The following is a 14,408-nucleotide window of genomic DNA, read 5'->3' on the forward strand; positions in this document are numbered from 1 at the left end:
CCAACGTTCCTAAAGAATGCCGACGGTCCCACGGGGCAGTGAGCGCATACGTTGCCGGTGGGCGCCGCGGAGCATATATGCGTGTCGAGTTGATGATGGACAGACACGCAAATGATCATCAGGCAAAGGCAGGCCCGCCCGGCGTGGCGCGCGCGTCCATCCGGTCATCCGGAGATGGCGACGGGCGCCGGGCGCCAGCGAGGAGGCGGCGCAGCCCACGTGTCGCGGGGCGGAACGGCTAGGAGGGGAGGGAAACGCTAGACCCACGCGACGTGGCTCAAGGATCTTTGGTCTTTGCGATAGTAGTACTATAGGTCTCTGACGAGTGACGAAGTGCTACGGCATACCATACCATAGGCCCATAGCCCAGGCGGCCAGGCCCCAGGAGTGACCAAATAATTAATGCATTAATATAGTGTTTCGTTTGTATTTGTGAATTATTATTTAAACATTGATTAATTAGGCTCAAAAAATTCGATTCGTAAAGTACAACCAAACTGTGTAATTAGTTTTTGATTTCGTCTACATTTAGTACTCAATGCATTTACCATAAGTTTGATATGACAGAAAATCTTCTGTATTTTTCAGAAATTTGGTGGGAACTAAAGAGGCCCCAGCGTGATTTGCGTCCGCCACTCCGCTAGGATGGCACAACGTGATCAATCAATCGTGTCGAGCCGTTGGGGGCGTGCAGCAAAAATTTCTGCCGGGGGCCAAGAGGATAGCGAAACGGTAGGATTCTGGCAGGAGCAGTAAAGGCCAGAGAGTGGGGCAGTAGCGTGCTCCCTGCCGGCTCTGCACGTCGTCTGGCATCGCTGGAATGGCGCAGACAACGAGGGACGTCACCACGCCGCTCTGGCCTCTGGCGCTCTCCCTCGCTCCGAGGGTGTTTGGTTCTAGGGCACCAGCTGCCACGCCACAGCTTGTTTGATTAGGCCCCGTTTAGATGCGAAAATTTTTAGCTTTTGACTACTATAGCACTTTTGTTTGTATTTAGTAAAAATTGTCTAATTATAGACTATTTAGGCTTAAAAGATTCGTCTTGTCAATTACGGGCAAACTGTGCAATTAGTTATTCTTTTTACCTACATTTAATGCTCTATGCATGTGCCGCAAGATTTGATGTGACGAGGAATCTTGAAAAATTTTGGATTTTGGAATGGAATCTAAACAGGCCCTCAGTCAATCGGAATCTTGCCCGGCGCAAGTGCGGCTCCCAGGCCATCCGATTTCGAGCACCTAGAATGGCTGCCTAGGCGCGAGGTTGCCTGGAAGGCCTCAATCCAAAACAGGGCCTCCAGGCTGCAGGCTGGCATCCAAACAGCCTCCACGGCGAAACCGTGGAATGCCAGCTGTTCGCGTACTCCGCGTGCCATAAGTTTGACTGATTTATAAAAAATATGAACAATATTTATATCTCTAAATAAATTTATTAAAAAAATTAGATTCAAAGATATTTTCAATGATATTAATTCTGTACCATAAATATTAATATTTTTTAATATATATTTAGTCAAAGTTATTTCTCGGAAAACAAAAACAACAGATATTTAGGGACATAGGGACCGCTTCGGGTCAACAGGAGAGCGATTGGATTGCATGGGTTTGTTGATGTCAAATAAATACCTAAATAAATCAAGGCTAATTGTTAACTAAGAGTTAGGAAAGCCCAATGGATGATTAGTCTTTATAAAAAAAACTACTTTATACTCTTAGCAAAAAAAAACCCTATTTATAATTAATATATATTTAAGTTATGAGAAAATTTCCTATTTAACACCGAGAAAAGTACTACTTTCTTATTTGGCACATAAACTTCAAATTCTTTCCTATTCATCACTGTCTCAAGTTTTTCTTTCTTATTTGTCATTTTTCCGTTAGCTCTGTTAGGTAGTACAGTTAAATCTTCTAATGGGACAACCGGAAAAGACTGAAATACCCTTTGAGCAAATAGATGACAGGCTGTGTCTCCGCGTCTCCGTCGACCTCGGCCTTGGCCTCTCTCACGGCCTTCACCTCGCTCTCGCTCCATGACGGCCCTACCGCTGGTGCAGCTTGTCCAGGCTGTGTCTCATCGAGCGTTCGTGACAGCACGGCGATGTGCAGGTTCTAGCTGCAATCGTCGTCCGTGGTCTACTCTTGAGCCATGACGTCATGATGATGCCATATACACTATTTTTTCCATTGAAAATTAAAGAAGAAATGTCTTAAAAATAGAAGTATACGTGCAAGTTATCCTGAGCCGTCCATCCTTTAATTTGTGGTATTAAACTCTACATAATTGTAAGTAATTATAAGATGATGTTGGTTCCTCCTTTATTCTACAGAAGCAATTAAAAAAGGAAAACATAACCGTTGAAAATAAAAGCATCCAGAAAAAGACACCAATAGGCAGCAAAAGGGAATGACATAACTTGGAAAAAAACTACATGGGTAAAATGGTCTTTTCCTCTAAGACTTAACATAATTATAACTCTAAACTAACAGAAGTGTAAGATAGGAAAGAAAAACTTGACGGTGACACATCGGAAACCATTTGAGTTTGGATGTCAAATAAGAAAACACTATTTTTCAAGTGACCAGTGTCAGATAGGAAATTTTCTCAGAAATTATTGTCTGACGGCACCCCTCGGGACACGCCCAACAGTACACGCTCGATGGAAATCTTAGGCTATCTTCAACAACAACACATAAAATACAAGACACATTCGTCTTTTGGGTAGCGCTACAGGTAAAATGTTCAATATATATTCGGCATCTTCTCCAACAACATGATCCAAAAGAGAATAATTTCTACAAATGAGTTTTCAGGAGAGAAGATGCTTATATTTGGATTGTGCCTCTTAGGCAACCCAAAATAGATATTCTATATAGATACTTTGTTGGATGCTGATTTTAGGTCTCTTGTTATTTTGATGTCCATATGTTCTTGTCGTAGACAGTCTTGGCTTCCACGTCTCCATCGGATGTCCAAATGAGCTCGCATAGTGATGTTGCAGACGATCGGAATAACTTGCAGAAGCAGCGATAGCCTGCTCTGACAAAAGGATAGAGAGCATCGTGAAACACGTGTTGTAACCATGTTCATCAGACTTTTGGGACCGAAAAGGTATTAGAAGATGAAATTTGACTTGCACTAATAGTCTGCGTCGAGAGAATTACGATATGGCCTTGTTTAGTTCTAAAATTTTTTTCTAAAAAGTGTTATAGTAGTCATCTCATCGAATCTTGCGATACGTACATGAAGTATTAAATGTAGACGAAAAAAACTAATTGCATAGTTTGGTTGGAAATTGCGAGACGAACGTTTTGAGCCTAATTAGTCCATGATTGAATACTAATTGCCAAATAAAAATGAAAGTGTTACAGTAGCTAAGGGCCTGTTTAGATGCCGAATTTTTTGGCAAAATGACACTGTAGCAGTTTCGATGTTATTTGGCAATTAGTGTCCAATCATAGTCTAATTAGGCTTAAAAGATTCGTCTCGTGGATTTCGTCTAAACTGTGTAATTAGTTTTATTTTTTATTTATATTTAATACTTCATGCATGCGTCCAAAGATTCGATGTGACGGGGAATCTTGAAAAATTTGATATTTTGGGAGGGAACTAAACTGGGCCTAAAATCTCAAACTTCATCCAACTAAACAAGCCCTATCTGTTGTTTGATGCACATGTCATTAGCGCGTGTTTAGTTTCCACCCCAAATTCCAAAAATGTGCTACAGTAGCCATCACATCGAATCTTGCGATACATGCATGGAGCACTAAATGTAGACGAAAAAAAACTAATTGCACAGTTTGGTTGAAAATTGCAAGACGAACGTTTTGAGTCTAATTAGTCCATAATTAAACACTATTTACCTAATAAAAATAAAAATGCTACAACAGCCAAATTTCTAACTTCCGCTCATCTAAACACGCGCTTACTTTTTGTTGAAACCACCAGCGTTCCACTGCGTTGCTCCTGCACGCAGAATTACGACCTCAGACGCTGCACGCAGATGCAGTGCAGAAACGTGCAGTGCAGCTGTCACATAGTACACGAAGCGTAGATGCCACACTACCGCCGCCGCAAGTACGAGGGCTAGCGGTTGCTCGTCCTTGTTGGACTAGTACGCTGTTAATCACTGTGACCTGCCCTGTCCCGAGTAGGCACGGTAGTACGAGTTCTAGTTAGCCGTTGTTTAGAGCTTCTAGGTGTCATTTCGGACGTTAGCAGGGGCGGATCCAGAACAGGGCCGCGCCCCGGGCTGAGCTGCTAATTCATGTTAAAACAGTCTGATCTTGCTTTCTAGGTTTCCTTTTGTCTAATTAAGATCATAGTTTTTAGGCTAAACACCACATATGTTACAGGGGCTACATGGACTCGCCCCGGGCTACAGCCCGGGCAGCCCGGGCCTTGGATCCGCCCCTGGACGTTAGGTGGAAACGGGGTGTTCGAATGCTAATAAAAAAATAAATTATAAAATCTATTAAAGTCTTTGGGTGGGAACTAAACAAGGGCTTAATACTCTCTCAAAGTCTCTAATGACTTTCACAACCCTCAAGCTGGCTGGCTCAAAAACTTTCAGATCCCTGGGATGTGTGCACAACACGGACCACGGTAACAGTCGTGTCCGAAAGATGCATCTGATCAGCCCGGTGGACGGAAGACTGATGAATACGCTTGGATTTATAGGGGTCATCAATTGGTAGTACTACTAGCAAACAACCGCCTAATAATAGCTCGGGCCGTACTTCGCAATGATCAGTCATGGTAAGAAACAGTTGGGTGGAGTGGAATCTCTGCCTATACCGTACTGTACCTCCTTGCTGATAACTGATAAGGGTCTGTCTGGATAGTAGGATTTTTGCAGGATTTTTGGAGGGTGCCGTTCCTAAGGAAAGGAAATACGTGGGTGCGTTTGGAACAAGCCAAAGGAGATTTTTGTTCCGAAGGAAAGGAAACGAGCTACGTGCATTTCACAGGGAAAAAAGCATCCGGTCAGAACCAATGGAAATCTCGCTGGCGCTTATCACGGCTGCATGCGCTCTTCCCGCCTTATGATTCCTATGTTATGAATTCCTGCGTTCTAAACAGCCTAAATTTTCTGTTTCTGTGTTTTGAAATTCCGTAATTTTTCACTTTTCATCATACCTTATTTCTGCGTTTTTTCCTATTCCTGCGTTTTGGATTTTTTTTTTCCAAACAGACCCTGAGTTGAGTATAATCGAAGTTCAGTTGTGCTTCCGTGCACAAAGCCAAACTAGATTAGTATACTACTAGTACTAGTACATACTACTTTAAAGCCTGTTTAGACGTCGGGAGTAATATACAGCCTGTTTGTTTGGCTATGGCTTGTTGTAAATGATCATAAATTTTCAGCCGGAATAATATTTTTCTCACACAAATCAGCCAGCAGTACTTCTTCACGAACCAGCAACGATACGAATCAGCCAACCGAACAGGCTTATACAGCCTGTTCGGCAGACTGAACTGCATGTATCTGGCTTGGCTTATCAGCCAGCCAACAGTGTTTTTCTTTCACACCAAACCAGCCAGCAGTACTTCAGTTATGGGCTTATAAGCCAATCCAGCCGAAACGAACAGGCTGATAGTCCAAGCCACATATACATGTTAACTTGTATTCTCTCAATTTAAAATTATAGGCCGCTTTGACTTTTCTAGATATACATATTTAGTTTTTACTATGTAATTAGAACATAGCAATTTACAATTTAGAATGGATGGGGTGATAAGTTCAGTAGTTGATAAAAGAGAAGTTAAAATGCACTAATGACATCCTTATATCCAAACAGTACAATACTAAATTGTAGTCATCACTTAATTTTTTTATGTGAATAGTAGTCATCACTTAATAATCAACTATACGCACTCTAGTGGACTAGTAACTAATCCCACGCGATCCAAACAAACCCCAGACGACTCTGCATCCCGCTCGACTCGGCTTCGCGTGCCTCGCGCCGTTCCTCACGTCCTGGAATACACCATCACGAATTCCGGCGTTCCATACACTTCGTCACCAGGAATGCAAATGCATAAATATTTCAGTACTAGCAGTACATCGCTACAGCGCCGTACAGTACAGTTTACTCTATCTGGTCACGTAATTAGAGCCAAATTTGTCATAACTTCCCTCTGCATCGAGATTGCTACGGCCTTTCTGCATGTTCCAGACGTTGTGAAAAACACGGGAGCTTCGCTCTAGAAAGCAGAGAAAGCGAACCAGCAGTGGCCAGCTATCATCATGTCCCAAGCCACTGTCGTCCATCCAGTTCTTCCGCTCAGATTTACCAGGTCATTTCGGCCGATCCGATCTCAGATCCGACACTAGCATACTTGAGGCAGGATTTGATTCTAAGAAGCCTTAGCCTAATCATGCGCGACCATGATTATTTAGTTTCTTTGGCGGCTTCACGTTAATCTTATCCTGCCAGCCTACTCTCTTTGGCAGCTTCCTGTTACTGTTGTTCTTGTCAGGGTCTTTCACCCCCAAAGAATTAAAAAAATGTCTTTCTTGCCAGGCATTTTTTTTTTCACCTGGAATTTCTTTGCGCCTTCGAGCAGCTGGGCTCGTTAATTTTCAGTACAGACAACGGCAACGATGCAAATTGGACATAAAAGCACTGTATTTTGCAAACAGGCACGTGTGTAGTCTTTCTCCAAGTGCAAAGGATGGACTGATGAAGTGATGATTACATAGATACCATGGTGGAAGGATATAGAGGTAGTCAAGAAGAAATCTGGATTCACAAACTGTTGGAAACTGAAGGATGCAATACTTTTCTTTAGTTGGCGGCAAGACCAACTTACAGCACATTTTTTGTCCGCAATTCACAAGCAAGATTGTGGATGCATGACTCTTTGCAGAACACGGAAAAGGAAAAGGCAAAATTAGTGTTCACAATTATCTACGTAGACTGAGCAAAGTTACCATTAATTGAACACACTATTTCTGTTGCTGAAGTTATGAAGCACAATAACGAAAAATTATTATGCAAATTTCCAATAGTGAGTATAAGTACTTGCATAGAGTATCATTAAGCCTTTCCTGAAATGTATCGGCTTAATAAAGTGCTTTAAACTAGATAAGGCGCTAGCTATCAAAAAATGCAAATTTGCTCAATCCATAAAAAAAGGTTATTTTGTTCTATGATGAGCATTACCGTCACTTCTGTTAGCCTGTTCGCTTGTTGGTTTCAGCTAGCCCAAACCAGCCAACCAACAGTGTTTTCCTCTCATAATAAACCAGCACTAGCCAGCCCAAACCAGCCCAGAAACCAACTAGCGAACAGGCCCTGTAACACCCCCGGTGTTACGTATCTGTTTAACAATAGTTTAAGGCTTAATAAAACCTAATAAATAAGTTTTCTATGCCTGGTGATAAATTCTTGCATGAAATAATATGATACATGTTTGTTTAAATCACCTTTGTGAATATAGTCAACATGTGTGATGTCAACCAACCTCAATTTTATGCTTAAACATCTCTAAATGAGTTTGCAAACAAAAGTTATTTAGGGTTCATGTTGGGAAAATGTGGAGAAAAAGATTAAAAATGCCAAAAACCTTACCTTGTTTTAATTGCTCAATAGCTTTTTAAAGAATAAATAAATAATTATTTTATATAAAAATTGTAAAATATGTTGGTATGAAAAACTTAGTTTAAGTTTTGTACTTTGTGGTAGAGTGCTTGTTCATGCCTAGTTTAATTGTTTGATAGGTTAATTAGTGCTTTAAAGTTTGAATAAAATATCATTTCTTGGGAGACTTGAAAAGTTTCCAAGTGATTAGTATTTTCACTGACACTGCTAACTTTGGCCCTAATTACCCGCTAATCCGCTGCTCTAATGACCTTGGTCCCTTAATAAGAATGGAAGTTTATCGTGAGGTGAAGATCTTTTGTTACAGTAGCCGACTCCGAATCTGGACGGAATATGCCAAACAGCCCTAATTACAGTAGCCACGCCCTTACCCTGCTCTGCCGTCGCCCACGCCCTGCTCTGTGCGCGCCAGTACGCCCAGGGCGCCATGCTGCGCCACGTCGCCTCTGCCCGCCCCTGCTCACGCCCAGCACCCATGCCGCGCTACTCCCTCACCCCGACCTTATCCTGCCGCGCTCACCCTTCTTTTTACCACTCCCTCCCCTTCGCTTCGCTGCTCATACCGCCCGCCATGCCCGAGCTCTAGAGCTCGCGGCCACACCGTTCGTTCTCGCTGCTGCGTTCGGTCGCAGGCCGAGTTGATATCGCCCCCACCTCCGCCTCGCTCCTCGCTGTGCCCCCCGCGCGCTCGTCGTAGCCCGCGTTGCGGGGAGCCGCCGTGTCCCATGCTTGGACCGCCGCCGCGCGAGCACGTGGCCTGCCCGTTGCACCCTGCCCCGGCACGAGCGGAGCCCAGCCGCGGGCGCGCTGTGGCCGCCCGGTTCCGCGCAGCTCGCCCTCGCCGCCCGTCGCGCCCCACAGCGCCGAAGCCGTCGCTCTACGAGCGGCCAAGCCGCACGCACACGTGGCCGGCCCTCCACACTCCTCCTTTGCCCGAGCTGCCGCCACTACCCTCGCCCTTGCCGGTGGCCTCTGCCGGCGAAATCGGTCCTACCGCGGCCCTCCTATGCTCGGTGAAGACGAGGAAGAAGAAGAGAAGGACCTCGCGCTGAAATAGAAGCTTTTCTAGGGTTCCGAATGTAAATCTCGTGACTCCCATGAATAGTGCTGCTAGACTGCGGGTTGTAAGCTTTACTCACTTGTTTATAATCCTGATGGAAACGTGGATTTTCGAGTTCTTCCGTTGGGTGTGCTCGACAGACTATCGGATTTTGCTTTAGTCTCTTGTGTACTTAGTGTCAAATGGCTGATAAGTACATTTGTGATTAGGTTAAATTGGGCGGTTCTGCCACAACTTCGCTGCTATCGAAATCTCATCTTTGCTTTATGTTAGGTACAAACAAAATAGCTTTTGTCCTGCTAGAAAATATAGCCATCACTTGGACACCTTTTTTTTATTAGAGTAAAAGGTTTTCCCACTTCATTTCATAGAAACAAAGCAGTTCAATTAAATACAGCATAGCATATTATAGGCGCGCCCGCCACAGTATTTGGCATCATATTACTTTGACACTTGGACACCTTTTTTTAGCCATGATAATGTTATCCCTCCACTAACCAAATACTATTTGGGATGCAAGAGTTTCTACTTTCTACCAGTACTGACTCCACTATACTGATAGCCTTACCAAAATTGGACAATTACATCGATGAAAATCCATAGTCTGTGACAAATTTGCTAAAGCAGTAGTTTGTGAAAATCATCGCAGCCATCCGTCAGAGACAATTTGCTAAATTTCCTCTTGATCAACACTTCGGCAACTGAATTCTTTTATGGCTCGTGAATTGATGCCTTAAAAGCTATGGGATGGGATTTAGCGTCATTTGCATCGACAATCAAGAAGAGTAAAGAACAGACGATTAATCCTACTATTAGCAGTGCCTTGGAACGGCTCAAATCGGATCTTAGCAGCTAACAGCTCGCAGCCAAAAGGAAACATATCGAGAACGCAAGCGTCAAAAAGATACCATCGACTTTGGGAGTGGATCCAGCGCAGCCCATGGCGGCGGCCGATCAGACGCTCATGGAACGGGCGTTCCAGAAGCTTCTGGAAGCGGAGCCGGATCTCGCGGCGGGAGAGGCGGGTGGAACGGGGAGGGTGGAACGGCGTTCCAGAAGCATCAGCGGCATGTGAGAGAGAGAGGCTGTGCAAAGTGCAAGCCAGAGGGAAAAAAAAGAGCCGGCGAGATGACGTCACCTCTGCTCGCTGCCCCTCGGCGGCGTCCACACCTCGCCATCTGTTACTGACACGTGGGACCCACAGCAAGTCCGCACCGAGGCCCACGCGTCGCTTGCGCACCTCCCTCTGGACCTCTCTTGCTGCACCAACTTTACTGGACCATGGGTCACTGCCATGTGGTCCCCGCACTCCAGACTCTGTCCACACCGTCCCACGAGGGTGCCACCTCCCTTCCCGTTTCTTCCGGTCCTGGTGTCCTCTGCCCACCTCTGATCCTCTCCGCCATTTCCCTGCGCATCTGGAGCTGTTGTTCTAAACCCCCAAACCCTAACGGCCTAACCTCTGCGCCGGCGCCGCCACCGCCGGAGCCGCAGCCATGAACGCCTTCCGGTTCCTCGGGGACATGACCCACCTCTTCTCGGTCCTCGTCCTCCTCCTCAAGATCTACGCCACCAAGTCCTGCTCAGGTAAGCCGTACCAGCGATAGGGTTTCGACCGCCTGTTAGGGGGGCCTCACCACTTACAGATCTGGGCGCCGCCGCGCAGGGGTGTCGAGGAAGACGCAGGAGCTGTACATGTTGGTGTTCGTCGCGAGGTACCTGGACCTCTTCACAGACTACGTCTCGCTCTACAACTCGGTGATGAAGGTGGTGTTCATCACCAGCTCGGCGGCGATCGTGTGGTTCATGCGCCGCCACCCGCATGTGCGGAGGACGTACGACAAGGAGCAGGACACCTTCCGCCATGCGGTGCTCGTCGCCGCATCATTGATGCTCGCGCTGATGTTCCACGAGCGGTTCACCTTCCGCGAGGTGATGCTTTCTCTCTGTTGGATCTGTCCTGTTTTACTTATTGCATTATTGAATTGACGATGGTGTTATGGGATCCGTGATGAAATTTTAAGCTGTGTTCTGGTAAAAAAGAGAGAGAAAATATATTATCTTTTGCATTGTTAGTTTGCCCTCCATTTTGTTACTGCTAGAATGGTAAAAGCTACCTATTAATTGAATAATGATTCCGTGTCTGACGAACTGTGCTAGTGATGTGACTGCTGTGTATGATTGTCATGGGTATGAAATTGGATCCACACCACTAGTTAAAGTTTGTTGACCCATCAAATAGGACCATACTTGATTCTTACTTGCATGAAGTCAAATGTGATCTGCCTCATAATTGAATAATGATTAGTAGGCAGCAGGAGATCGTATATGTGTTCATGACTAGTAGATATTATTTTATGTTGGTCAAATTTTCAGATTCATGTTGTATGTGTATCTATGTTACAGTAGAAAACTTGATGATTAGTTTACCGAAGGGCAATGCAATGCCTAGAATGTAAAACTGTAAAAGGGATGCGAAACTAAAACTGCATCTTACTCAACGAAGTTCATTTATAATTTTTCCAAATTTACAATCGTTTGCTCAGTTCACACCCATATACTTTGATCAGAATCTCTTCACACTTTTGCAAATCTATTAGTACAGTTCAATTGCTTTTACATACTTTATTTTTTTAGTAATTGCCTAAGAAGGATACCTTTCGGTATCTGGGATCGATGCTACAGAGGGATGGAGATATTGATGCGGACGTTAGCCATAGAATCAAAGTAGGGTGGATCAAGTGGCGACAAGCTTCTGGTATTCTCTGTGACAAGAGGATACCACAAAAGCTAAAAGGCAAGTTCTATAGAACGGCGATTAGACCGGCTATGTTGTATGGAGCAGAATGTTGGCCTACAAAGATTCGACATGTTCAACAACTGAGTGTTGTAGAAATGCGTATGTTGCGATGGATTTGCGGTCACACAAGAATGGACCGAGTTCGGAACGATGATATACGTGATCGCCTAGAGGTAGCACCAATTGAAGAAAAGCTTGTCCAACATCGGTTGAGGTGGTTTGGCCATGTCCAAAGGAGACCTCCAGAGGCACCAGTGCATTGTGGAGTCCTAAGCCAAGCTAATAATATGAGAAGAGGTTGAGGAAGACCGAAATTAACATGGGGGGAGGCAATAAAAAGAGATTTGAAAGCTTGGGATATACCTAGAGATCTATGTTTGAATAGGAGTACTTGGAGAGCAGCTATTGAAGTGCCTGAACCGTGACTTGGGGTTGTTGGTGGGTTTCAACTCTAGCCTACCCCAACTTGCTTGGGACTGAAAGGCTATGTTGTTGTTGTATTTTATTAGTAATTGCCTGTTTGGCTTGAATTGTCTTACCTTATCATAGTTGCTGTGATCATTAGCTACTAACATGGAAGTTAAATGATAGCATATCAGAATCCTCAAAATATTATAAGTTATGTGTATACTGAAGTGTTACTAATTGTTCCAAAGATTCATTGATGGAGACATAGTAGCCTAAAAGGCTAAAATACTGTTCCTTTGCAGATATGCTGGGCTTTTTCAATCTATTTGGAGGCAGTGGCCATTCTCCCACAGTTAGTGTTGCTCCAGAGAAGCAGAAATGTGGATAACTTAACTGGACAATATGTTTTCTTCCTTGGGTACATTTTTTTACTCCTTTGTCGGCAAATTTGCTATTTTTCTGAACACATCTGTTGTATTCATAGCCTGCTATCCAGTAAAGATGAAACAATTTATGGCATTGAACATGCTGCAGTCTTGAAATATACCAGCATTTAATAGATATGCATATCCTCAATAAGTGGCACAAACCAATATATAAGAATTTCAGACGCATATAGCGTAGTTAATATCTGATTGATGCTATAGAAATATAGTAATGGATCATCTCGTGTTATTTGGAGTTCATATTTTAGAGGGAGGGATAGTGTTGGCTTGTACAACCATGTCATTGTCAGTGCATCTTAAGTTGTACTTATAGTCTCGGAGTCCAAAAATCCAAAGAAACTTAACCTTTTATCCTGGGTTTCTAGCTTAATTTCAGGCATGCACTATATGCAACTATGTTTTTCTTTGTTTACCATTTTTGAATTATACTTGGATTGTCTTTTTTGGTTAGTTTTCAGTTTAGTACTACCTCCATATCTGAATAAATCAATTCTGTCTTAAGTCAAACTTTTCTAAGTTTGACCGAATTTATAGAAAAGAGCGCAAAGATTAATAGCACCAAATTAGTATCATTAGATACACCATAAAATATATTTTCATAATGTGCTTATTTGGTTCCATAAATATTTGTGGTCTTTTCTATAAATTTGATCAAACATAAAAAAAAGTTAAGACAACTCTAGGAATTGATTTATTCAGGTACGGAGGGAGTATATCTTTCCTAGAGTGGACAAAATAGGAGTATGACATATCAAGTTTGCATCATGAGACGAGAACAAATTCTCTAGAAGATTAAATTCTCTTCACACTTTTCAGTTCTCTAGCAACTTTGTCTCTTTATAGTAACACCATACTTGTTTTCTCAGGGCCTACCGTGCATTTTACATTCTAAACTGGATTTACCGTTATTTCACGGAGGGTCATCACAGCAGATGGATCCGTAAGTTGTCACTTTTGTATGGTATAGTGTTTTATCCCCCATGTTTTATCAGAATTGTTGTCCACTAATGGTCTATCTCTTTCAGCTTGGCTTGCTGGTTTGGTGCAAACAGCTCTGTATGCAGATTTCTTTTACTATTATTTCTTAAGGTAAACTGCATACCGTTGTAAAATGTCACATATCATTAACATCTATCATCATATTTCTTTGTTACTGAGTATTGACGCTTCCATGTCGATCATTGCAGTTGGAAGAACAATGTTAAGCTCGAGTTGCCTGCATGAACATGCTTCGTTGTTCCAGAAAGTGTGTATGCTGCGTGACTCAAGTTTTCTAGAAATTAGTTGATTATATGGGCATGGAGAGACTTGGTAATGATGTGAGCAGTTGCAGTTGATACCATACCCTTAATCTTGCCTGCGAAAATTGATATTTGTGTTTCCCATGGCGAAGGCGATACGATTCCAAAGCTAACAGTAGACTAGTTCCTTTTTGTACCTCAATACTTTTGATATGGAAAATCACATACAGTTCAGTTGGTCTGTTGTTTAACATGCTAGTTCAAATGCTAAAAATGTGATATCCAGTGTTCTTGCGAGTTCTCTGTAAAACTGATATACTTTTGACTGTCCTTAACTATCCAGTTTTTTATGTCTTGGTGCTATTTTGGCCTATACCCTGTTCGGCTGATGGTTTTTAGCTGATAAGCCGGGCATTCTCAACCGTCCATTTTTGAGCTTTCACCAGTTCTAAACTACACAGATATACAAATGGGAAATGTCGAGTATAACCATGCAAGGAGTACCCAATACTGAGCTTTTTATCCAGCTGGCTCCTACAGTTGAGTTGTATTATCTTTACTTCGGTGGTTGGAAGTTTAGCACTGCTCCATGCCCAACCTATATATATAGCCTATTCGGTTGGCTGATTCATATGGTTATTGGTTCGTTTATGTGAGAGAGAAGTAATTACGTGAATAGTGTTCATGGGGGGGGGTGGGTGGGGGGGGGGGGGGGGGGTGCTGATCAGCCGATCACGTTGATACTCAATACGTCCTACCATGTTAGATCGACCTGTTCACTTAACTTATCAGTTATGGTACTGTGTTTTTCTCTCACAATAAATCAGTTTCAACTGACTTATAAGCTA

At 43.3% G+C, this 14,408-nt stretch overlaps 1 protein-coding gene across 1 annotated transcript; it reads left to right on the plus strand.

Annotated features, from left to right (window-relative positions):
- Positions 1–10,033: 10,033 nt before the first annotated feature.
- LOC136517062 (ER lumen protein-retaining receptor A-like) lies at positions 10,034–13,850 on the plus strand. Its single transcript, XM_066510576.1, has 6 exons — positions 10,034–10,252; positions 10,332–10,597; positions 12,176–12,291; positions 13,186–13,259; positions 13,345–13,408; positions 13,507–13,850. Exons 1-6 carry the CDS (start codon positions 10,162–10,164, stop codon positions 13,541–13,543), a joined length of 648 nt encoding a protein of 215 aa, XP_066366673.1. The 5' UTR covers positions 10,034–10,161; the 3' UTR covers positions 13,544–13,850.
- Positions 13,851–14,408: the final 558 nt, after the last annotated feature.

This window comes from Miscanthus floridulus, chromosome 17 (assembly GCF_019320115.1).
Source record: "Miscanthus floridulus cultivar M001 chromosome 17, ASM1932011v1, whole genome shotgun sequence".
In the NCBI taxonomy this organism is placed as follows: Eukaryota; Viridiplantae; Streptophyta; class Magnoliopsida; order Poales; family Poaceae; genus Miscanthus; species Miscanthus floridulus.